The sequence below is a fragment of the Coffea eugenioides genome, chromosome 5, assembly GCF_003713205.1.
Source record: "Coffea eugenioides isolate CCC68of chromosome 5, Ceug_1.0, whole genome shotgun sequence".
Classification (NCBI taxonomy): Eukaryota; Viridiplantae; Streptophyta; class Magnoliopsida; order Gentianales; family Rubiaceae; genus Coffea; species Coffea eugenioides.
Genome location: NC_040039.1, coordinates 49,287,329 through 49,310,033, shown reverse-complemented (window position 1 = coordinate 49,310,033; position 22,705 = coordinate 49,287,329). Strand labels below are relative to the sequence as shown.

General features: G+C 37.6%; 3 protein-coding genes across 3 annotated transcripts in view; 2 read left to right on the top strand and 1 right to left on the bottom strand.

The window, feature by feature from the left end:
* Nucleotides 1-2,861: 2,861 nt before the first annotated feature.
* The window catches only part of LOC113770074 (gluconokinase-like), a 40,888-nt gene continuing 21,044 nt past the window's right edge, over nucleotides 2,862-22,705 (top strand). The window contains exon 1 of the mRNA XM_027314424.1: nucleotides 2,862-3,111. Coding sequence (XP_027170225.1) covers nucleotides 3,048-3,111 — 64 coding nt within the window. The 5' untranslated portion in view covers nucleotides 2,862-3,047. The remainder of the gene's footprint in view (nucleotides 3,112-22,705) is intronic.
* Nucleotides 3,122-5,101, top strand: LOC113770077 (gluconokinase-like). Its single transcript, XM_027314428.1, has 4 exons — nucleotides 3,122-3,334; nucleotides 3,485-3,527; nucleotides 4,247-4,326; nucleotides 4,415-5,101. Exons 1-4 carry the CDS (start codon nucleotides 3,316-3,318, stop codon nucleotides 4,846-4,848), a joined length of 576 nt encoding a protein of 191 aa, XP_027170229.1. The 5' UTR covers nucleotides 3,122-3,315; the 3' UTR covers nucleotides 4,849-5,101.
* Nucleotides 12,994-15,482, bottom strand: LOC113770073 (indole-3-acetic acid-amido synthetase GH3.6-like). Its single transcript, XM_027314423.1, has 3 exons — nucleotides 15,110-15,482; nucleotides 13,960-14,888; nucleotides 12,994-13,810 (listed from the first exon to the last, which is right to left on the bottom strand). The coding sequence occupies exons 1-3, from the start codon at nucleotides 15,457-15,459 to the stop codon at nucleotides 13,221-13,223; spliced, it is 1,869 nt and encodes a 622-aa protein (XP_027170224.1). The 5' UTR covers nucleotides 15,460-15,482; the 3' UTR covers nucleotides 12,994-13,220.

Below are 22,705 nucleotides of genomic sequence, written 5' to 3'. Positions count from 1 at the left end.
GTTTGGGAAGATAATAGTACTAATTAAGAGTAGCCAGTCTATAAAGGTAACTGTTCATTTTGTTTGGACAGTGCTTTTATTCCAAATAATATTTCACTTGCATCATAAACACATTTTTCAACCTAATTTTTTATATTCTTAATCACCTTTTTATCTCACATACATCACATCACAAAAAGTGCTACAGTAATTATTTCAAATAATACACTATTCAAACAAACATATTTTCCATCTTATCTTTATTAAAAAAAAAAAAAAAAAGCTCGTGCAGCACTAATTGAGGTAAATACAGGATGTACGGCCTGGATTGGGGTGGTTGGTGGGCGGTGGACAAGTTCGATCGTTCTTCCTCCTACTGCTGCTGCGGTCAAATGTCTGACACGGCAGTACCAGCAAATATTAGCATCACCAATAGGCAATAGCCCAGGTAAGTAATTAATAAAACGCCGGAAAGCCAATAACAAAACCAAAAAAGAAAAAATATGTGACAGGTGTCGAGCCTGTGCAATAATAATTACCTACTCAAAAAAAATATAGATTTTGTATATAGTGATGAGTAGAGTCGAATCCACAAGGATTGGAGAGAAATTTGTCTCCTTTAGAGTCAAGATAAATGGGGGGTTTTAGGATTAAATGCTAATGAACTAAATAAATCAATTGCGAAAATAATTTAATTAACAGAAATAATTAGGAAAACTCTAGCTAAAGATACACTTCAGAAATGGTTCATGCACTTATCATTGATTCATAGATAATTCAAACATTTTATTAATAGATTGGTTATAACTGTCATACACGCGATAAACAACCAACATTTCCTTAATTTCTCGACAGTTAAGGTACGATTGTTAACTATTTCTCTAACTCGAAAACAATCCTAGGTACGACCGTATAATTTAATTTCTAGATTATATTAATAATTAGAAAGGCTCAATCCTAACTAACAAACACGCTACGAGGGTTTGTTTAAATTAGATCGTATGTTTCCCTAACATAAACCCAATTATGCCAGTTGCTACCAGGACAGAGGTAATCGAACAATTACGGATTCAACTACCCCTAATTAGCAAATAACTTACATGAATAATTAAATATTGCGCACCTATTTAATCATACACGATAGCTATACCAATAATTAAAAGCAAAAAACACACAAATACCAACAAATGAAGAAAGTAGTTAAAATAATTCAGATCTCACAGTTATTATTTATTGAAACAAATCTTCAGTTGTCCCTTTGACTAGAAAACAAGATTAGTTACTATCCATTGAGAGTAACTCACGCAAGTCCCCTCCATGAAATTGCGTCAATGTTCGATAGTAAAAGAACTACTTCGCGGCGCAGAGAGCCAAGCGGCCGCCTCCTTCTCTTTTCTTATTCCCTGGCCAAGTAGTAATAACGTGAGATCCCTAGCCGAGTACTGATCCCTAGCCGAGTCCTCATCCGGCGGGATCCGGCTTTTTTTCTCTTATTTGCTTTGTTTCCTATCAAGTACTAATATATTGGCCTCCACTAACTAAAGGCCCGCAAAAGAATTAAAACTCTAATTATAATTGAAAAAGGGAAATCTTCTAAAAAATAATGCTAATTATTCCCTAATAAAACATCTAATAAAAGGTGACAGTTTCCTAATCTTCAACCAATGCTCCACGTAGACTCCGTCTTGAATTGGAACACTTGCACTTGACAATCACTCCAAGAAAATTACCTCTTTTTAGCACTTTTTACTCCAATGCCCTGCAATTAATATAAGGGATAATTTCAGAAACCTCCCCTGAGGTTTCTGACATTTACACTCACCTCCCCTGTGGTTTGAACAATTACACTGACCTCCCCTGAAGTTACTAATCCTTTACAAATTCAGTCCAAATGATTAAAATATTATTTTAGAGAGTGAAATTAGAATTTTGTACCTGATTTGTCATTTATGATACATGTCCAATGAATGACAAAGTATTACAAATTAATTAATAATTAATAAACTTAAGGAGCGTAGTTTATAGGCAAATACGTATTACTTATTTAAAGTACCAGCTCTTTACGGATATTTTACTTTCAAACATTTACTTTATTACAAATATTTATTCTCAAATACAGATTTGTATTTACTCTCAAATATTTAATTTTCGTTAAATAAAAAACCTACCAGTTTTTCTTCCGTAGAAATATTAATATAACACTTTTTTAATTTTAGTTATAAATATTTATGTATTTAGCATAAATTAAATGATTCAGGATAAAATACTCATAAAGAGCTAATACTTTACTCATGTAATGGATGAAAATCATAAAAAATTAATACTTTATGGGCCATTTCTTTTTTTAAAAAATATTTAATTTATATCAAATAGATAACCTACTGATTTTCTTTTTGCAAGAATATTACTGTAACATTTTTTAATTTTTAATTACAAACGTTAATATATTTATCATAAATTAAATATTTGAAAGTAAAATATCTGTAAAGAGCGGGTACTTTAAATAGGTTATGTGTATTTGCCTATAAACTACACTCCTTAAAATTTATTAATTATTAATTAATTTGTAATACTTTGTCATTCATTGGACATGTAGCACAAAGGACAAATCAGGTACAAAATTCTAATTTTACTCTCTAAAACAATATTTTAATCATTTGGACTAAATTTGTAAAGGATTAGTAACCTCAGGGGAGGTCAGTGTAATTGTTCAAACCACAGGGGAGGTTTCTGAAATTATCCCTTAATATAAAACACCAAATATAAGTAGAATCCGATAATTAAAACAATATTTGACTAAAAATCAAGAGAAAAATAATTATAAATTTAGCAACAAATTATGACCTATCAATTTGCAAAATCATCTAACCTTTTTCTTTATTGTTTTTTGGTTGGCTGCTTTGGTATATTATCCTGCCGACGAGTAAGTACAGTTTTCAATTTTAATTGATTTCTGTCTTTCAAATTCTTCTCAGCTCTTTTAATGTGATTGTTAGCACTTAAAGCTCTTGGATCATTCGTGAATCTTCTTGTTTAACGTTTCTGGTGCGCTACGTCTTTAGGCTCAGATGCTCGTTCTTTACTTTTGGCTGTTAACTCTTTTGGGTTGTCACTTTCAGTCAAAGCTTAATGGTAATCTTGGGGAGAATAATTAATGAGAATGCCCAATGAAGTATTATCCGGAAATGTCCTATCTTTTGAATTTTCTTCCACACTATGTATAGGGGCATTTTTTGAGGAAGCAGTGTTTGGTAAAGATGTCAAATGGGCTTCTGATTTTTGTATCTGTTTCATGAGCTGAAGCCCCCCCAAGATTATCTATTCTGATCTGCAGATATGGCACCGGATTGGAAAGGTAGTTCTTGGCTTCTACGTTTCACATCTTCACTTTGACTTTGGGGATGATTATCCATCGAAATCTGTTTATATCTAATCTGAATGTTCTGTTTCTTGTTCCTGTTTTATTATTTTTAATCAATGTCTGATGATGCATTCTGCTCCACAGGAAAAGCTATTGTCATAATGGGAGTTAGCGGTGCTGGGAAATCGTGAGTCTCAAACCTCAGTCAAAAATTCTATTTGATTCCATTATTTTTCACTAGTAGTACATCGTTAAATGTCTGTCTGTTTATCGATACAATCTTTTCTGAGGTATTAGTTGTTGTTGTTGATCTTTTCATTCATGGCCGCAGAAGAATGGTATTGATCTTTCCGTTATACATTTCGTTTCCTTCTTCTTGCTCCAGGTGAACTTTGAACTAGGAAGAATGGAAGTTTTACATGTCCTATGAATTGTGTCGCCATAGGAACCTACTTTTTCATTTAACGATTAGTAATATATCAAAAGTTGCAATATTTTCTAGATTGTATTTCTGCATCTAAGTAGAGTCCTGAAAGTTTCTCATTTAGGAAGAAAATGTAAATACTTCTGTTACATTTCCATTTTTTTTTTTTTTTTTTCTAAAGCAACGGCTAAACAATGGCACGAAAGTAGATTCTAGATGTTGCTCCGAGACGTATTTACCTGGCTTTATTGGTTGCCCTGCTAAATTTTGTTGTGAAGTTACCAAGGTATACACTTTCAGCTCTATACTTCAGGACATTAGCCAACACCTGCTTCAGTCAACTAGAGGTTCCTTTGTTTCATGTTGCTTTTATCTAGACAACTAGATGAGTTGTTTAACTCTGGATATTTACGTCTTCACTGTGTTCCAGAAAGCTAGTGTGATACTCATTTTCGATTGGTATTATTATTTTGCATTTGCAGAACCATTGGTCAGATGCTAGGTGAAGCTTTAAAATGCTGCTATATCGATGCTGATGATTACCATCCACAAGCTAACAGAGGTAATTCTTTCTGCCGGCATTTTGCCTGCCATGTCCACCTGTTTTGATTAGTGACAATATTGACCGGTGAAAATTGCATTAAAATCAGAAAAAATGAGAAATGGGATACCTCTATCTGAGGAAGATCGCATACCGTGGCTTGAAACACTGAGAGATGCCCTAAGAAGAAGTACAGGGAACGGAGGAACTGTAATCCTTGGTTGCTCAGCTCTACAAAAGCACTACAGAGAAATTCTTAGATCTGCAGACCCGAATTATTATGAACCAGGTTCTTACATTTCTATAGTCAAATTTGTATTGTTGCATGCTCAGGCTGATGTGCTCGCTGCTCGGCTGGAGAAGAGAGCCGCAGAGGGGAAACATTTCATGCCCGCAAAGCTCTTGCAGTCCCAAATGGATTTGCTTCATATTGATGAATCTGAAGGTGTGCTTAAGGTTGATGCTACGCTAGAACCCCAGGCTATTGTGAATATCATCATACAAGCTTTGATCATCAAACCTCAGTCACAGCGAAGTCCTTGAATACTACAGCATTTGACCAGTTTCTCACAAGCCGTGGGATAAAGTGGTTTCTACATTTATGACTGTCCCCAGGCAGATTCAGAAAATACCACGAAGTTGGATTTCTCTGTTAATCTCAACTATTTTGGTTGTCTTTGAAGAAGATTTTGACTTTTTTTTTTTAAAGAAGCTTTCTATCACGGAATAAGAAAGGCACAATATACCGTGTTGCACTTCCCTAATTGATCAAAGCGGTTAACTGCATTTGCTGTAGTATTTCTGGGAATTAGACAGCTCAAAAGAAGCTGTTTGCAGCTTCACTGTCGAATTCGATGCGCTGGACATTGTCATTAACATGGATTGACCGGCCCATTAGGCCTCCGATTCCAGCCTCTGATTCCAGCGATTGTTACTTGGTCTGCTCCTGGTTTGGGTCTGGACCAAAAAAAGCTCTGTTGCGTGACGTTTGAGTTTGTCTATAGGATACGTGAATCATCGAATTTTTTTTTTTTTTTCTCAGAAGCTGGGGGCCAAAATCATCTGTTATTTCTCAATTAAAATTTAATTAAGCTTGGATGTCACAACATTTTGGAGATAATTGCTTTTGAATCCTTAAATAAACAGCAGCAATTTTTTTTCCCTTTAATACTGAGACAAAAGACATCTGAGGAGGAAGGATTAATGATTAATCATGCCGCGCCATGCAAATTGCACCAGTTCGACCTGTTTCTTGATAAGTCTGCAGCATATGTCACCGACCAAAGACCTCATCTCACTCACTTACCCCTTGAAAAAGTCCAGATATTCCTTGTAAAATTTCTACATTCCACCAGCTCCTTTAGCTTTAGGTTTGAGCATCGTTATCATCATCATGTATAATTAAACTAGCATTATCCACAAGAAAGATATATGTATATGTATAATCTCTCTCTCTCTCTCTCTCTCTATCTCTCCTGTGATTTCAGCTTTAGGTTTATTCAAAATGGAAGTCTGCTGTGATTTCAGCAGCGGACTTTTGTGCATACCAAACACATAACTAAACTTACAACCAATTTATTAGCCAAAGTACTCCTGACTTTGGCTAATAAATTAAATTAAAGTCAGTTGAAGCTGTCACAAAATGATCCAAGAGCAGGTTTTGATAAGTAAAGGAAAAATCTTGCAGTTGAGCCTACCAGTACCATACACTTGTACAAACAGGTACTTAACAAGACTACAAAAGAGTCCTTGCCTTGATAACAGAACAGAACAGAGGCCTATTTCTTTCTTTATTTTAATGCCTTCTCTCTGTCAAACATTGTTATTATTGTCTCATCTCAATTGCAACATTCTTTCCCTACATTTCTTATCCACTTCGATTTGATAACAAATTTAATTGGTGATCATGTCATTATCGTTGTGAAGACCTTTCATCATATATTATTGCTTTAATTCTTCTTTCAAGTCTTTAGATTATCTCTGACACGAATAGAGAAAAATACCTTCTTGTTCCGCTGCTAGATGTTAGGAGTACATAATATAGATGCAGACTTCCCAATAGCTTCTCGTCACTCATCGGGATAACATTAACAAACTACCACTAATTAAGGACCGACGTTGTCTTGGAATCTTTTGCAGCATCAAAACCATCTTCTACGCGTCTGAATATTCTTCTTCTACACAGCACTCCATCACCTCACCCCCCCCCCCCCACAAAAAAAAACAATTCATGGATACCATTGTTAACTTTCTTCTTTATTTGAGCCTCTTCTTCTTCTGTAATAGTATATACACTACTAGTTAGTTAGTGTCTATAAGATTAATTCTTAAAATAAAGTTCAAGTTCTGAGATTTGACCGAACAACAACAGCACACATACTAGTACTATCACCCACTACTAAAGCTTGTTGTGGCATTTGTAGTCAAACATGTTCTGGAAATGAAAAAAGAAAAGAAAGGAAGTTAATTAATATTTATTATTAAGTTAAGAAAGTTTGCCTAAGCAATGGCAATGATTTATCTAATAATACAGAAGGCAGCACATATGTCACCTCAACAAGTTCATGCACATAACAGCAACTAGTAATCGTAATGATATTTTTCTTCTGCCTAAATTATACTTTTGAAGCCGGAATTGCCTGTGTGATGCAAGTGTTGTGGATGCAGCAGCATTTGCGACTGCTGGAGACAGCCTTTTCGGATGGGCCTCTCGCACAGGGCCCGACAAGCAAGCATAAAACAGAAAACCATCACGTGTGGGTGGGGCTTTTTAAGGTCCAGTCGAAGTCAACATTCTCTTTCGCGTAGGTCCAAGTTGCCCGAATCCAGTGTCTTTTTCGGGTACAACACGTGTGAAGCGACCCGGAGGGGGCTGCCTTGATACTTCGCGCCGCGGTCACCCACGAATGTGGACATTTCACGTGATTAATTAAGCACCACCGCCAGAGCGCTTATATAAGTTGACAGTTACTGGGAGTGAGAGTAGTGACAAAAGTTTCGCAGCTGCACGTTGATTTGGAATTAATGATGGAGGATCGTTCTAATCAGAAATCCTGATCCTCCACGCGGATTCGAATCTGTCAGTGTCCAAAATCTCCAATTCAAAGAATTGTTTGGTTTTGGATCCAAGTCAAATCATGAATACCTCTTTTTGTCTCAGCCAGCGCCCCATAATTGGAGCCTCAAGTCACTTCGTGCAAGTGCACATGCCGATTGCTTATCACACCTTCCAAATTGGTGAAATCGGAAAATCAATTACTGCTTCCCAATCATCAGCTCTCTCTCTCTCTCTCTGTAATTTTACTCTTTCTCAAGGAATCAACTCCCCGACTTATTAGTCAGTCAGTCAGTTAGTTAGTTATATATGTTCACCGTCTTCCCTTTTATATACATACACATATACACACACACATGTGAACTGAAGAAATTATTTAGGCCATGCTTGGATTGCTTGTTTCCGTCGAAAAATATTGTCGTTTTCCGTGATCACATTTCCCTATCACCTTTTTCCCTCACATATATCAAATCGTTACAGTAATTTTTCCATGAAAAATGACGAAAAATGCAATCCAAACACAACCTTATAATCTCATATACTAATAAAACAATCAGATCGGAGTTAGGCTAATTTTGACTCATATCTTGCCTTACGCGCATGCTGTTTGTTATTCATGGCCAATTAAGATTATGAATCAATTAATTATCCTTGGCAGATGGCCCTTTTTATTTTGGACCATCGATCGATACCCATTCTTTTGATTATTATTATTTTTTTAAAAAAAAAATTGTGGAAAAGAACATAGTAGAATACTAGTATTATTTTCTTCAGTTATTTTTTGACGCGCAACGGATAATGCAGGAGGGTCAGCTTCTTATTATTGCTGTTGTTACTATTCACCAGCGTCGCCTTCTAAGTCACCTTCAGGTTGGGTGGACTGTCTCCAAAAGCAGAACTCTCAGTTTCACTGTCACTCTTTTAAAGTTTTTCCATCTCTTGTTTTTTCGTTTCAAGTCTTTCTCAATCGCCTTCAGAAAAAACCCCACTTTCGGTCACCATTATTGCCCAAATATATCACGGATATTATTAATGCATGCCCTCCTCCAACACCTCTCTCCGTCTCTCTATCATGCATGCTTTTGTACTGCTTTTGCATTTCAACGGACCAAACACTCTCGCTATATATCAGTGATTATTAATTGAGGTTTTGTCCAATTATTAACTTCGATTTCCAATCCAATTAGCAACAGAGAAAGGACATTGGCATGAGCAACAGACGCAAATTAAAGTGAGAAAGGACACGTACTCGTTGACTTAAGAAGTGCATTATGATTTGATCAGGCAACTTATATATGAACATATATATATATATATATATATATATATATATGGGTGTGGATTGAAAGGACGGCTTTTTTAAGTGTTGCAGTACTTGTCAAGTAAAGAGAGGACAGGCGTTAAAGAATGAATGATGCATGGGGTTCCAACTCCAAGTATGTACGAGCAACACTTGAAAGTCACCTCACAACGTTGTAAAACTAAACTGCATGCTCATTATCTCATAAATAATAATAGTAGGATTAGCGGTTATGTTCTTTCTGATGGAAACCCTGAGCAAGATCTCAACTCAGTAGAAGACACCGATAATGCATGGATAGACTTCTCTTTTTACGCAGAAATTCTATCAACTCGACAATGATGCACAGACGCGGCATTCTTCAAACAATTTCAATTAAGGAAATGATTTCAAATGTCCTGGACGATTGTTGATACACCCACTTTTCGAAGAAACATCTCATCTTGTATTTGATCATACGGAACATCATATAACAACAATCTTTCTACAATGAAAACTCTTGACGTACCCTGCAACTATGTGATGCGCGCAGTAATTAACACAACTCAGCTCAGATGTTGGATTGTGTCAGACAATTTGCATGCTCGGGTATGATTGGTTCAACAATTCACTCGACTCCATTTCCTATCAAGTACTAAATGAATTTGAGCTGCTTGAATTAAAGAACGGATGCCACCGTTAATACATTTAGTATTCATTTTTTTTAGCCATTCATATATATATATATATATATATATATATATACATGTACTAATAATTATTATCCTCTCCTACATTTATATACTTTTTTTACTTAATCTTACCTATCCTTTTTAAGAAAATGTTACTACTTTCTAAGTATATAGTTCGTAATGGCATAACAGTCACTTTCTACTGATCTTAGAAAAATAAAAACAATATTAAAAAATCTATGATAAGATAAACACAATATGCGTGTGCAATTAACACGACCATATATATATATATAGAGAGAGAGAGAGTTATTGTGTGTGTGTCTATATGCATGTATATATATATATATATATATATATATAGAGTTATTGCATATCATATTCCAATAAAAGAAAAGGAAATACTAAAAATCTTTTTGCTAGAGCATGAATTATGCATTGTTGAAATTAAACACAAATTACTACAATCCTTTTCCAAGTGTATTGTCAACTCGACCCTAATGCGAAGGTATATAATTTTTTTTGTATTTTTTGCTAATCAAATCATAATTTTCTAAATTAAAATACTTATAACTTGGATTTTTCAGTTTACCTAGAAGGAGAAAAATGTTTTTGTAGATATTAATTAACTTGTATCATATACAACATAAACCACTTATCGTTATTTCTAATCATATTTTTATCTCACGTAGATTAAATCGCAGAAAATATTATAATAATCATTTCAAATAGCACTCCTTCCAAATATGTATACAGTGTAAACATCCTCGGCTGCTTAAGGAATTGAGTTTGGGAACAGAGACCTCAAAAATCTTCTTGTTCAAGGAAATAGAGCTCACCATCAATGAAGCTTGATCCAAATTGCGTGAAGGAAGAAATATGTGGAAGTGAAATGATGAAGACAAAATGCAAATGATGGATGATTTTACAGCCGTTGCAAGTTTGCTTCAGTCACTACCGCTGCTACAGAGGCACCAAAACAAACACATCACTACAATTCAAAACCCACTCCCTCTTATCTTTCTACATCATCCTCCACATCAAAGCTTTAATCAGGATCCTTTCTCTGAACTTGTCCCTGCACATGTCTCTCTGCTTTTCCTCTCTGTGCTTTCAGAGCAGTGCCGTTTGTCTGAATGCCCTGCACATTGTGTTTTTTCCTTGTTTCTTTTTAACAAGGCAAATTGGGGAACATTTTCTGAATTAAAATCGATCATTATCTTATCCGTCCTTCACCTCTCTTATTTTCTTATTTTCTTTTCTTTTATGTTCTGTCTTCTGCCTACACCTATGTCCTTCTGTCTTTCTAGGATTTTCTGCTTAAAATCGGGATTCAGGGCCAATTCCACACACCCCAGCACCACAAATTCAAGAGAAGCTTTTCAACTGTAAGTTCATAATTTACCACAAAATTTTTTTGACAAACATCATAATAATAATAATAATAATAATTTACCATCTAGTTTGAGTATTACCGTGGTAAAACAAGGGTAAAGTAGATTACGAAGAAGCTTATTTGTCATTTTATTCTACCACCAGAAACTCTCCCGTTGGAGGATGTCACGACGACCATTCTTTTTTGCATCAACTTCTCACTACTGCTTAGACTTGTCTAATCGGAGAGGAATTATTCTTCATAACCCATGAGAAAATTGAATGGAGCAAAGAACATCAACGAGTTGGTATGAGATTTATGTCCCTAGTGGGATATCTTTTAGATGTTAACTAATCAATTCTTGTATTTTATCAGCAATGGTTGACTAGCACAACTACCCGACTCATTGCTATAACTTTACTTTTAGCAAATTGAAGAATTGTTTCTGCTGGCAATCCGTTTGTCTCCGTCTCCATCTCAAGCGAGACAATAATGGAGCCCAGCATCAAATTGTGAAGTGCAAGTATCAAACTACCTCGACCGGAAATGTTACATAAAATTTCCTTTCTACGTGACTTGATTGCCTCAGATTTTATATGCAATTTTTAGTCCGTTTTGATCCTGATACTCGAAACATCTCTTAGCTTCTTTTCCTCCTTCAATGGCAAGTATATTTTTGTTTACATTCATTTTTAACCGGCCAATTTCTTGCCATCATCAAGGGCTGTTTGAGTTCGATTAAGTTTGATGAATTTTTAAGCCGATCACAACATGCTCCCTCAACTTGACTTGAGCTAGGTTTAGATTGATTGAATGTGTCTAAATGTAGACTCAATTAACTTATGTGCACTCAACAAATTTTGAGTGGCCTTGATTCGTTTGCAGCCATACTACCATCTCTTATAGTAATAAAATAAACATTACAAAAGTAAGCTTGATAATTCGTATATCCAAAAATAACAAAGTCAATGTATAAATTACTAGTGCATGTTGAGCTCAAAATTCAGGAATTTAATAACATATGCTGTTGTTCAAGGCAACCCTAATTATTATTTACACAAAAAAAAAAGGAAAGAAAGAAAGAGAAAGAAAAGGGTAAAAAAGTATAGGTATGCTGTTCAAATCCTTAGCAACTTTGTGTGCTTCATTTCACAAGTCAGATCAATTCAATTTCTGAAAAGCATGATGCAATGCAAAATACTTGGTGCGGAATGGATTAGCTTATTGCCACCCTATCTTCGAAACAAGACTATTTTTTTATGGAATCATTTAGCTTATGGTGCCCTATTATTTCATTTCTGATAGGTGTCAAGCACTACACGTTAACGTAGGTTTGCCCCCCTCTTTGTTTTTGATATGAAGAGTTGGAAGCTTAGCATAAAAGCAGCAGTCTCATCCTAGCATTAAATCCACAAGTGAACACACTGAAATATCCTAAAGGGCAAACAAGAAAAGGAAACGAAAGAAAGAAAGCCATTAATTATCTCCCTTCAGTCTTACTTACATGCCATAGACAAATGGGCAATTGACACTTTATCCCAATAATAAGAACTACAGGAAAGTTTACGTACGCTATAACTTTCAATTAATTAATCATCTAAAGTCTTGGCCTTGGGTCCCCTGCTGAACAGGCTAGAGGACAGCTTTTTGTTCATAAATCTACTTTTAAGTAAAGAATTGACTGAAGTTTGAGGGCTATCTGAGTGTTAACAACGTTTCCAGTAACTAGAATACCAATGAATGAATTTCTCGAGTCTGAGCTGAATTATGAGGGACATAAAAGTTGGTTTGCTTTTCCTAAAAAGTAAAGGGTAAAAGGAAGGATTTTGAAAAGCAAATGAGGTATGCTTTCTATGCAGTTCTACTAGTACATAAGCTGCTCATGAGAGTTAAGTGGGCAGGATTCCTGGCTGGAAATAAGAAAACAATTCCCATGAAATTAATATGTTAAATTTCCAGCTAATGCAGCTGGCACCATCAGATGTGGTGCATATACCCAAAAGGAGTAAACTAAAATAACAAAAATATAGGTTCCGCTTTGGAACCATGCAGTCAACAGTGGGCCTGTTACTTGGATCATACTACTATAATTTCAGTGGAGCTACATTTTTTTTTTTTTTTTTTAACTAACCATCATGTGAACCAACCTAAAAAAAACACACACACACACACAATACTACACCTGTAAAGTACATCTGTTAAAATAATTTCTACGAGTTAAAAGCAGCATAATAAGAGTAAAATGCAAAATCGGAAGAAGGGCCTTCCTAGAACAAAAACTGCTTTATACAAGAGGTTAAATAAAATATCTATCATAATAAGGGAGCAGCAGTTAAAATTGAACAAAGATTCAAATAAACATTAAAATCATGGGGGTTTAACCTACACGGGGCTTTAGTTCCTAAGCACTAAGATGGATGATCACAAAACAGTTCTTTGTTTTTTTTGCTTAATTTTCAATTTGGGGAGGGGATATCCAAAGACAGCTACCAAGATGAGCGCTTCCAAGCTTCCTTATTTCACGTTGATATTCCACTTCTTATGACCAGCAACCCACTTGGGACATTTTGGACTGGAGTAGCTGGCCTTAACCCTCGAGTTCAAAAGTTCAACAATTGGTGCAAACTTGACGCAACGGGGAGTTTTATACTGATTAATTGAAGCTCCTAAGCTAAGGGCATGGTCCATAAGCTTATCAAATGTGCCAGCCTCCACAATCTTGATCTCAAGAGGGCCGATTGACTTGTCAGAAACACGACCCTGGCGGTAGACACTGTTGAGCGACTCCTCAACGGCCAGGCAACAGTCCTCAAAAACTGAAGGAGGAATTGGGGTTGAGCCATTCAGGCTAAGCTCCCAGAAAAGAACATAATGTCCAGGAATTGTAGTGGTATCAGCATAGCTAGTGTAATCTGTCACCCGGGCATCAAACGGGACCAAATGGCTCACTGCATTTTTCACTGCATTTTGTAGCTCAACCTCATCAGTCTTATCAGTATCAATGCTTAAGACCACATTCTTGCGGCATATGAAGTTGAATTGAGGGGCCTTGTTCTTGAATCCAGCAACCCTTAGTACATCTCCCACTCTATACCGATAAAGGCCTGAATGATTGAGCCCCACCCACCCAAAAAAGAAAAAAGAAAAAAAGAAAAGGTTAGGATAATAGGATTGCCATTTTGAAAACATACAGGCTTGAGAGTATTTTAAACATAGTCTTCTTATTAGGATTAAAATATGAACAGAATATTACCTGCATAAGTGGTGACAACAAGCTCGTACTCCTGTCCAAGCTTAACATCAGCGAGATCAACCAGTTCCTGTTTCTCCTTCCCATTGAGGGATTTCGGCATGGATATACAATTTGTAACGCCATTGTTTCTGTCAACCGGCAAGAATTCGAAATATCCCACGGTGGGAATGAGGGTATAGGAAACTTCGCTTGGCTTGCAAAGAGGGTTGAGATTGACACCTAAAAAGCACTCTGAAGAAGCATACCTGGTGCAAACAAGAGGTAGGCCATTGCTATAGTAATCCAGAGTTGGTATGTACTGTGACATGGTCCCAGTCACGATAACATCAATATACTTGGTGTTTGGCCACAACCTAGTAATAATCCCTTGCCAAGACTCCATCCCACATTCCCCCTCGATGAATTCAGCAAGTTGTGGGTCAGGCTTTAGAATTTTCATCACTGCTTCCCTCACAGACGGGTCAGTAATTTGTGGGTTTAGAGTTCCAGTTCGGATATCATTGCACAGAAGTGACCAATGCTTTTCAAGAAAACGGATTGCTCGGATGAAACCCGAGGCAAAAACAGCACCAACCCGGAGGACCTCTTTGTTTAGGCACAACCCACAAAGCATTTGGGAATACATGCTCTGATAAGAGTCAGGGCACAAGATGGTCTCGTTTGGGCTAGTATAGTTCGTGTAAGGGTCAAAAGACCTGTTCTTAAAGTGGGAACTTTTGTAGTAACTAGTTAAAACAGGATGAGCCACTAGCCCACCTGGGGTCTTAACCTCAGATTTGATAAACACGAAATACATTCCTTTGCTTCTCTCTAGTCCGGGAACAAATTGACTCATCACAGGCATCAGAAGATTGTAAAGCAATGATCTCCTTTCTAGTTCTTCCTCAGTTGTAGGCATCAATTTCCTCTCTCCACCAGATGTCCCAGAACTGTATAGAAAAAAGAAATTAGATACATATGTAATATGTAATGATAAGAGGTAGATACTATAAGAGACAACTCATTTTTTTCAGAATAAAAGGAGAAAAAAAAAAGGAAAAAGAAAGAAAGGAATACTGGCAAAAAAGAATATGTTAAAGCACATGCAAGAAGAATGACACAAGTCACATGACCAAAAACAGTGCATTAGTTACAGAAAAGAAAAACAAACCTTGTCAAGAACTCGGAGATGGGCTGTGAACAGATGATATGAGACTTGTCCCCATTAGCAATACGGTTAACATCAGGCTGAATATCCTCGTAAGTGGTGACAGGCATGATTTTCTTGAAAGTTTCTCTATCAGTCTGACCATTAAGGCCATGTCTTTTTAAGCACTCGACATGGGCATTCCTAGACAAGATTTCAGCAAGAACCCTTTTTTGGACCTCATCAGCGTTAGCGGTGACTTCTTCAATAAACTGAAGAAATTTCTTGTTTTTCTCCTCAGCAACACTGTAGATAGTGTTAGTGTCGTCGTGAGCATGAGCATAAGCCCCCTCATCTTTTGGTGCCTCACTCATATTGATTGCTCTTGTGGTAGGAAAAGAAATACTGGTGACAGAGAAAATAACTATGAAAGGAAGGAGGGAGGAGTGAGGGGCGGAGGACAAGAGTTTCTTCCTTTGCTGGCTGTTCTTCCGGGTATGGGGTGTATGGGGGAGAAGGGAAGAGAAGAGGGGGGTTTATCAACATAAGTAGATAACGTGCGAACACCTTTCGGCCAAAAGTTTCGTCGTCCTCTCACGTGCCGCGCATGTGGGTTGAGAGCATTAATGTTGTTCACGTATCGCGCACCAAATTATCATCTTTTCCTCTGCCAGTATCCCATGTGCCTCCTGCTGCGTTGTCTTCCGCGTTGACAGACTTGTTTCTCTATCTGGCAGTATTACATGCCTCTTCTTCCCATTGCCTTCTCTCTCTCCTTCTTTTGGGCAATGTTGCTCAGTTGCTTATCCGGCTGTTCTGAGTCTTGGTACAAGAGCCTGTTGAGCTATCCGGTTCTCTTCTAACCACGCAGGTATCATCGAGCCTCGGTCTCTCGCGTTCTCTGGGTTGCAGTGGTCCAGATGTTTGGCTCTTCTCCTCTTCCTCCGTTGTGAGTTTTCTTCTTCTTCCTTTTCTTCCTTTCCGATGAGGTGCAGTTTTTGCCATGAGTTTTCTGCGTGATCTTTAGCCTGAAACTGATGTTTTTGTTCTTTGTTCCTCTTCTCGAGCCTCGCAATGACCATCAAACCTCTGTCCCTCACATTCTCTGGGTTTCAGTTGTCCAGATCAGTTGCCGTTCGTTCGGTTCTCCTCCTCCTCCTCCGTTGTAAGTTTTCTTGTTCATCCTTTACGTTGAGGTGCAGTCTTCGCTGTTAGCTTCCCCTATAAGTTTTGTTTGTTCTTTTTCCTTTATTTCCCTTTTCAAGTGGCTCCTATTTTGCTCTCGGGAAAGGTACGATCTTGCTCTCTGCCTTCGTTGTAAGCTTTCTTCTTCTTCCTTACCGGTGAGGTGCAGTCTTCATTGTGATTTTTCTCTGTAAGTTTTAGCCTAGAATTTATATTTTCGTTCTTTGATTCCCTAGGACCTTTTTTTCTCCCCTTCCGAAGACCTTCTATTTTGCTCTTGGGAAAGGTACGATCTTGCTCTTGCTAGGTTGTGTGTTTGCATTTCTTCCATTCTACTTGCGCCATGTTTGTGATCCGTCTCCTTCCCTTGTGGTTTTGTGGTTCAGGTGTCTGGTTTGCAGGGGTGTGCTATTAACCTGTGTTGCTGAAGAACTCTATAGTATCTACCTTAGAAACAAAAAAAAATGGCATCTTCTTAATGCATGTAGGTATTTTATGCATGTTCTTTCAACATAAGTAGATAACGTGCGAACACCTTTCGGCCAAAAGTTTCGTCGTCCTCTCACGTGCCGCGCATGTGGATTGAGAGCATTAATGTTGTTCACGTATCGCGCACCAAGTTATCATCTTTTCCTCTGCCAGTATCCCATGTGCCTCCTGCAGCATTGTCTTCCACGTTGACAGACTTGTTTCTCTATCTGGCTGTATTACATGCCTCTTCTTCTCATTGCCTTCTCTCTCTCCTTCTTTTGGGCAATGTTGCTCTGTTGCTTATCCGGCTGTTCTGAGTCTTGGTACAAGAGCCTGTTGAGCTATCCGGTTCTCTTCTAACCACGCAGGTATCATCGAGCCTCGGTCTCTCGCGTACTCTGGGTTGCAGTGGTTCAGATGTTTGGCTCGTCTCCTCTTCCTCCGTTGTGAGTTTTATTCTTCTTTCTTTTCATCCTTTCCGATGAGGTGCATGTTTTTGTTCTTTGTTCCCCTTCTCGAGCCTCGCAAGGTCCATCAAACCTCTGTCCCTCACATTCTCTGGGTTTCAGTTGTCCAGATCAGTTGCCGTTCGTTCGGTTCTCCTCCTCCTCATCCGTTGTAAGTTTTCTTGTTCTTCCTTTACGTTGAGGTGCAGTCTTCGCTGTTAGCTTTCCCTGTGAGTTTTTTTTTGTTCTTTTTCCTTTATTTCCCTTTTCAAGTGACTCCTATTTTGCTCTCGGTAAAGGTACGATCTTGCTCTCCTCCATCGGTGTAAGCTTTCTTCTTCATCCTTTCCGGTGAGGTGCAGTCTTCATTGTGATTTTTCTTTGTAAGTTTTAGCCTAGAATTTATATTTTCGTTCTTTGATTCCCTAGGACCTTTTTTTCTCCCCTTCTGAAGACCTTCTATTTTGCTCTCGAAAAAGGTACGATCTTGCTCTTTCTGGGTTGTGTGTTTGCATTTCTACCATTCTACTTGCGCTATGTTTGTGATCCATTTCCTTCCCTTGCGGTTTTGTGGTTCCGGTGCCTGGTTTGCAGGGGTGTGCTATTAACATGAGTTCCTGAAGAACTCTGTAGTATCAACCTTAAAAATAAAAAAAAATTGCATCTTCTTAATGCATGTAGGTGTTTTATACATGTTCTTTCAACATAAGTAGATAACGTGCGAACACGTTTCTGCCAAAAGTTTAGTCGCCTTCTCACGTGCCGCGCATGTGGGTTGAGAGCATTAATGTTGTTCACGTATCGCGCACCAAGTTATCATCTTTTCCTCTGCCAGTGTCCCATATGCCTCCTGCTGCGTTGTCTTTCGCGTTGACAGACTTGTTTCTCTATCTGGCAGTATTGCATGCCTCTTCTTCCCATTGCCTTCTCTCTGTCCTTCTTTTGGGCAATATTGCTCTGTTGCTTATTCGGCTGTTCTGAGTCTTGGTACAAGAGCCTGTTGAGCTATCCGGTTCTCTTCTAACCACGCAAGTATCATCGTGCCTCGGTCTCTCGCGTTCTCTGGGTTGCAGTGGTCCAGATGTTTGGCTCTTCTCCTTTTCCTCCATTGTGAGTTTTCTTCCTCTTCCATTTCTTCCTTTCTGATGAGGTGCAGTTTTTACCATGAGTTTTCTGCGTGATCTTTAGCCTGAAACTGATGTTTTTGTTATTTGTTCCTCTTCTCGATCCTCGCAATGACCATCAAACCTCGATCCCTCACATTCTCTGGGTTTTCGTTGTCCAGATCAGTTGCCGTTCGTTCGGTTCTCCTCCTCCTCCACTGTAAGTTTTCTTGTTTTTCCTTTACGTTGAGGTGCAGTCTTCGCTGTTAGCTTCCCCTTTAAGTTTTTTTTTGTTCTTTTTCCTTTATTTCCCTTTTCAAGTGGCTCCTATTTTGCTTTCGGGAAAGGTACAATCTTGCTCTCCACCTTCGTTGTAAGCTTTCTTCATCCTCCTTTCCGGTGAGGTGCAGTCTTCATTGTGGATTTTCTCTGTAAGTTTTAGCCTAGAATTTATATTTTTGTTCTTTGAATCCCTAGGACATTTTTTTCTCCCCTTCCGAAGACCTTCAATTTTGTACTCGGGAAAGGTACGATCTTGCTCTTGCTGGGTTGTGTGTTTGCATTTCTTCCATTCTACTTGCGCTATGTTTGTGATCCGTTTCCTTCGCTTGTGGTATTGTGGTTCTGGTGTCTGGTTTGCAGGGGTGTGCTATTAACCTATGTTCCTGAAGAACTCTGTAGTATCTACCTTAGAAACGAAAAAAAAGGCATCTTTTTAATGCATGTAGGTGTTTTATGCATGTTCTTTCAACATAAGTAGATAACGTACGAACACCTTTCTGCAAAAAATTTCGTCGTCCTCTCACGTGCCGCGCATGTGGGTTGAGAGCATTAATGTTGTTCACGTATCGCGCACCAAGTTATCATCTTTTCCTCTGCCAGTATCCCATGTGCCTCCTGCTGCGTTTCTCGTTGACAGACTTATTTCTCTATCTGGCAGTATTACATGCCTCTTCTTCCCATTGCCTTCTCTCTCTCCTTCTTTTGGGCAATGTTGCTCTGTTGCTTATTCGGCTGTTCTGAGTCTTGGTACAAGAGCCTGTTGAGCTATCCGGTTCTCTTCTAACCACGCAGGTATTATCGAACCTCGGTCTCTCGCGTTCTCTGGGTTGCAGTGGTCCAGATGTTTGGCTCTTCTCCTCTTTCTCCGTTGTGAGTTTTCTTGTTCTTCCTTTTCTTCCTTTCCGATGAGGTGCAGTTTTTGCCATGAGTTTTCTGCATGATCTTTAGCCTGAAACTGATGGTTTTGTTCTTTGTTCCCCTTCTCGAGGCTCGCAAGGACCATCAAAACTCTGTCCCTCACATTCTCTGGGTTTCAGTTGTCCAGATCAGTTGCCATTCGTTCGGTTCTCCTCCTCCTCCTCCGTTGTAAGTTTTCTTGTTCTTTCTTTACGTTGAGGTGCAGTCTTCGTTGTTAGCTTCCCCTGTAAGTTTTTTTTTGTTCTTTTTCCTTTATTTCCCTTTTCAAGTGGCTCCTATTTTGCTCTCGGGAAAGGTACGATCTTGCTCTCCTCCTTCGTTGTAAGCTTTCTTCTTCTTCCTTTTCGGTGAGGTGCAGTCTTCATTGTGATTTTTCTCTGTAAATTTTAGCCTAGAATTTATATTTTCGTTCTTTGATTCCCTAGGACCTTTTTTTCTCCCCTTCCGAAGACCTTCTATTTTGCTCTCGGGAAAGGTACGATCTTGCTCTTGCTGGGTTGTGTGTTTGCATTTCTTCCCTTCTACTTGCGCTATGTTTGTGATCCGTTTCCTTCCCTTGTGGTTTTGTGATTCTGGTGTCTGGTTTGCAGGGGTGTGCTATCAACCTGTGTTCCTGAAGAACTCTATAGTATCGACCTTAGAAACAAAAAAAAATGGCATCTTCTTAATGCATGTAGGTGTTTTATGCATGTTCTTATCTTGGAAAGTAGATGGATACATTTGAGAAGTGTAAATTTGTTCCAGCGAGGGTCCATACTTCTCATTTCGTTTATCTCTTTTAATGGTTGTTTATTTAGGCTGCACTCTTGTATATTGTACCGGCTGTCATCGGATTTTTGGCTGTGAACGTCGTTTGGAATGGGGAATTGAAACCAGTAAGTTTTTTGTGATCATGAATTTATTTTATAACTATTGTTAAATGCTGAACTTCTTTCTTTTCTGGTGTATTATAGTGAAATAACTTTATGCATGTCTTTGACAGATACTTTTAAATAGCCGGCTAACTGCCTGGCTCATAGCTACTTGATTCTAGACTTTCGCAACTAAGACAATGAAAATAAAACTAGAGGTAGCAACCGGCAATACAGAATACATGAAGGTATTATTGTTTAATTTTTTGGATTATGAATTTTTTCATATGCTCTTCTCTGACGGTTCGAGTTTTGCTTGCATATTTCTTATATATGATTGAACGACATTCTGTAGATGGAAAGGGTTACCAATAGAATGTTTAATTTTTGGACTGAAATTTTTTATGAATTCTTCTCTGAAGTTGCGAGTTTTGCTTGGCATATGCATGAGTAAACCACGTTCTATAGGTGGACTAGATTACTGATTGAACCTTTTAATTATAACAACCTTAAACAAGAAGAAAATTATAGTCAGAAGTCTTTAAGTTTTATAATCTGTCATGCCACATTTTAGTTCAATCACAGTACTGGTTCTGAGTACCTTAATCTTGTACATAAATTTAAATTTATTGCTTACATGATAAGCTGTTATAAAAGTGAAGTATGGAACAACCCAACAGTGTGCAAATTTTAGTTCGATCATTGAGCAGTAGTTCTGACTTCTGAATACCTTCAGCTTTAATTTTGCACTTTTATTCTAGAACTAAAAGTAGTTTTCTTTTTTTGCACTTTAATCCTTCTGCTTTGGTTGCTTTTATTCTGTAATTAGTGCGTTTTGGTAAGCTTGGTGAACCGATCCTTCTGGCTAATCTTGATATTTGCCCTTTTACATCTTTTCCAACATTTAGTTGATGGCTGTGCCTTTATAATTGAGTCACTGGTTTCCCTTTTTTTTCCCTTTTTTTATACGAGTAGTTATTTTGTTTCTGAGCTGATATTTTGACATACTAACTCATCTTTTGGTTGACTGATTTGTAATAAATATGATGGGAGTTGTTTTATATGATTTACCAGTGAGAAAGGCGCTTTTAGATGGTGTTTCTATTATTGCTAGAGATTATGTTGTTGATCAAAGGTGATTCCCTCCGTGTTGCTTTTGTTGCCTCCGGTATTTTTTGAGATTGTTGACAACTTGTTGTTTATGTTTGTTGCTATAGTAAGAAGCCTGTTCTACTGACATTGTTCCGTGATTTTTGAGGCTGAAGTGGGATGGACCAAAGTAGATGATATGTGGTTTGTTGAGTCCAATCCAATTATTATTGGTATTAGACTGAGAGTGAATCCCTGATAATTGTGAGATCTGTTTCTCTATATATTCATGGTTCCTTAGTTAATTAATTTGTTTAGGTTGTTGTGTTACTGGTCACTGTGCTATCTTTTTCTTGGTACTTTTCCCTTCTGGACTTTAAATCACGGATTGTTTGCTAAGTCATAGCAAGCTAGAATGTTATATTAATTTTTTGAAAGGTGACATTTTTATTTGGCATTTCTGATGGAAGGTTAACCTCCTTCCTTTCTTCGACTGTATCCTTGAATTTTTTTTCCTCCCGGGAAAAGAAATTTTTTTTTGTGTAGAAGAAAGTGCAAACATTTTCTTACTTAATATTGCATTAAATAGTGCGATCCCGGCTTGAAGTTGCATGTACCAAATTGTGAATTCAATGGTTGGTTGATAAGGGCATTAATTCATTGATCTCTAAGGAAAAAACATCAAGGATGTGGATAGAATTGAAACTCTTATTCAGACAATGCTTAAGAGTGTGCAATCTAAAAATATAGACATAGCTTGGGATTGCTTTGAGGCCCGTGAGATTTCCCGCTATGTTTTTGTTTCTTTCTTTATTTGCTAATCAATTTAATAATGCCAATTTCATCAATTAAACAATTTAAGAAAAGGTTCAATTAGCCACCCTAGCAATCAAAAGAATTATTTCCTCTAGGAAAAAATAGAAGTGACCTTAAAATTAGCAAAGCAGCAAAGGATGCATGTTAAAGGCCTTCCAAAACAAATCCGGTAAAAGTTATGATCCAAAAGCATAAAGTAATCATTCATCCTATCACTCCAAAAATTTGGTTTTCTCCAACTCCTAGCTGCTTCACAGTCATGCTCAAATTTGTACAACTCCAAAACCTTCATTATAAGACCAAAATAGAAGAAAATTAAAAAAGAATCCGCATAAGGCTAGCTGTCAAATACATGCAAATTAAATATGGTCCTAAATATATAGGCATTTGGTTCATTTATTATTTCTAGCTATTAATCTTGAGCTCTAAATGAATAAGCATTTTTCTCATTTAGTATTC

Coding starts and splice junctions, on each gene's coding strand:
- LOC113770077 (XM_027314428.1), top strand. Junction 3,528..4,246: donor GTTAGCGGTGCTGGGAAATC/GTGAGTCTCAAA, acceptor TTGCATTTGCAG/AACCATTGGTCAGATGCTAG. Junction 4,327..4,414: donor CCATCCACAAGCTAACAGAG/GTAATTCTTTCT, acceptor CATTAAAATCAG/AAAAAATGAGAAATGGGATA.
- LOC113770073 (XM_027314423.1), bottom strand. CDS start 15,459: ATGAGTGAGGCACCAAAAGATGAGGGGGCTTATGCTCATGCTCACGAC. Junction 14,889..15,109: donor ATCTCCGAGTTCTTGACAAG/GTTTGTTTTTCT, acceptor TTTTCTATACAG/TTCTGGGACATCTGGTGGAG. Junction 13,811..13,959: donor TGTTGTCACCACTTATGCAG/GTAATATTCTGT, acceptor TCAATCATTCAG/GCCTTTATCGGTATAGAGTG.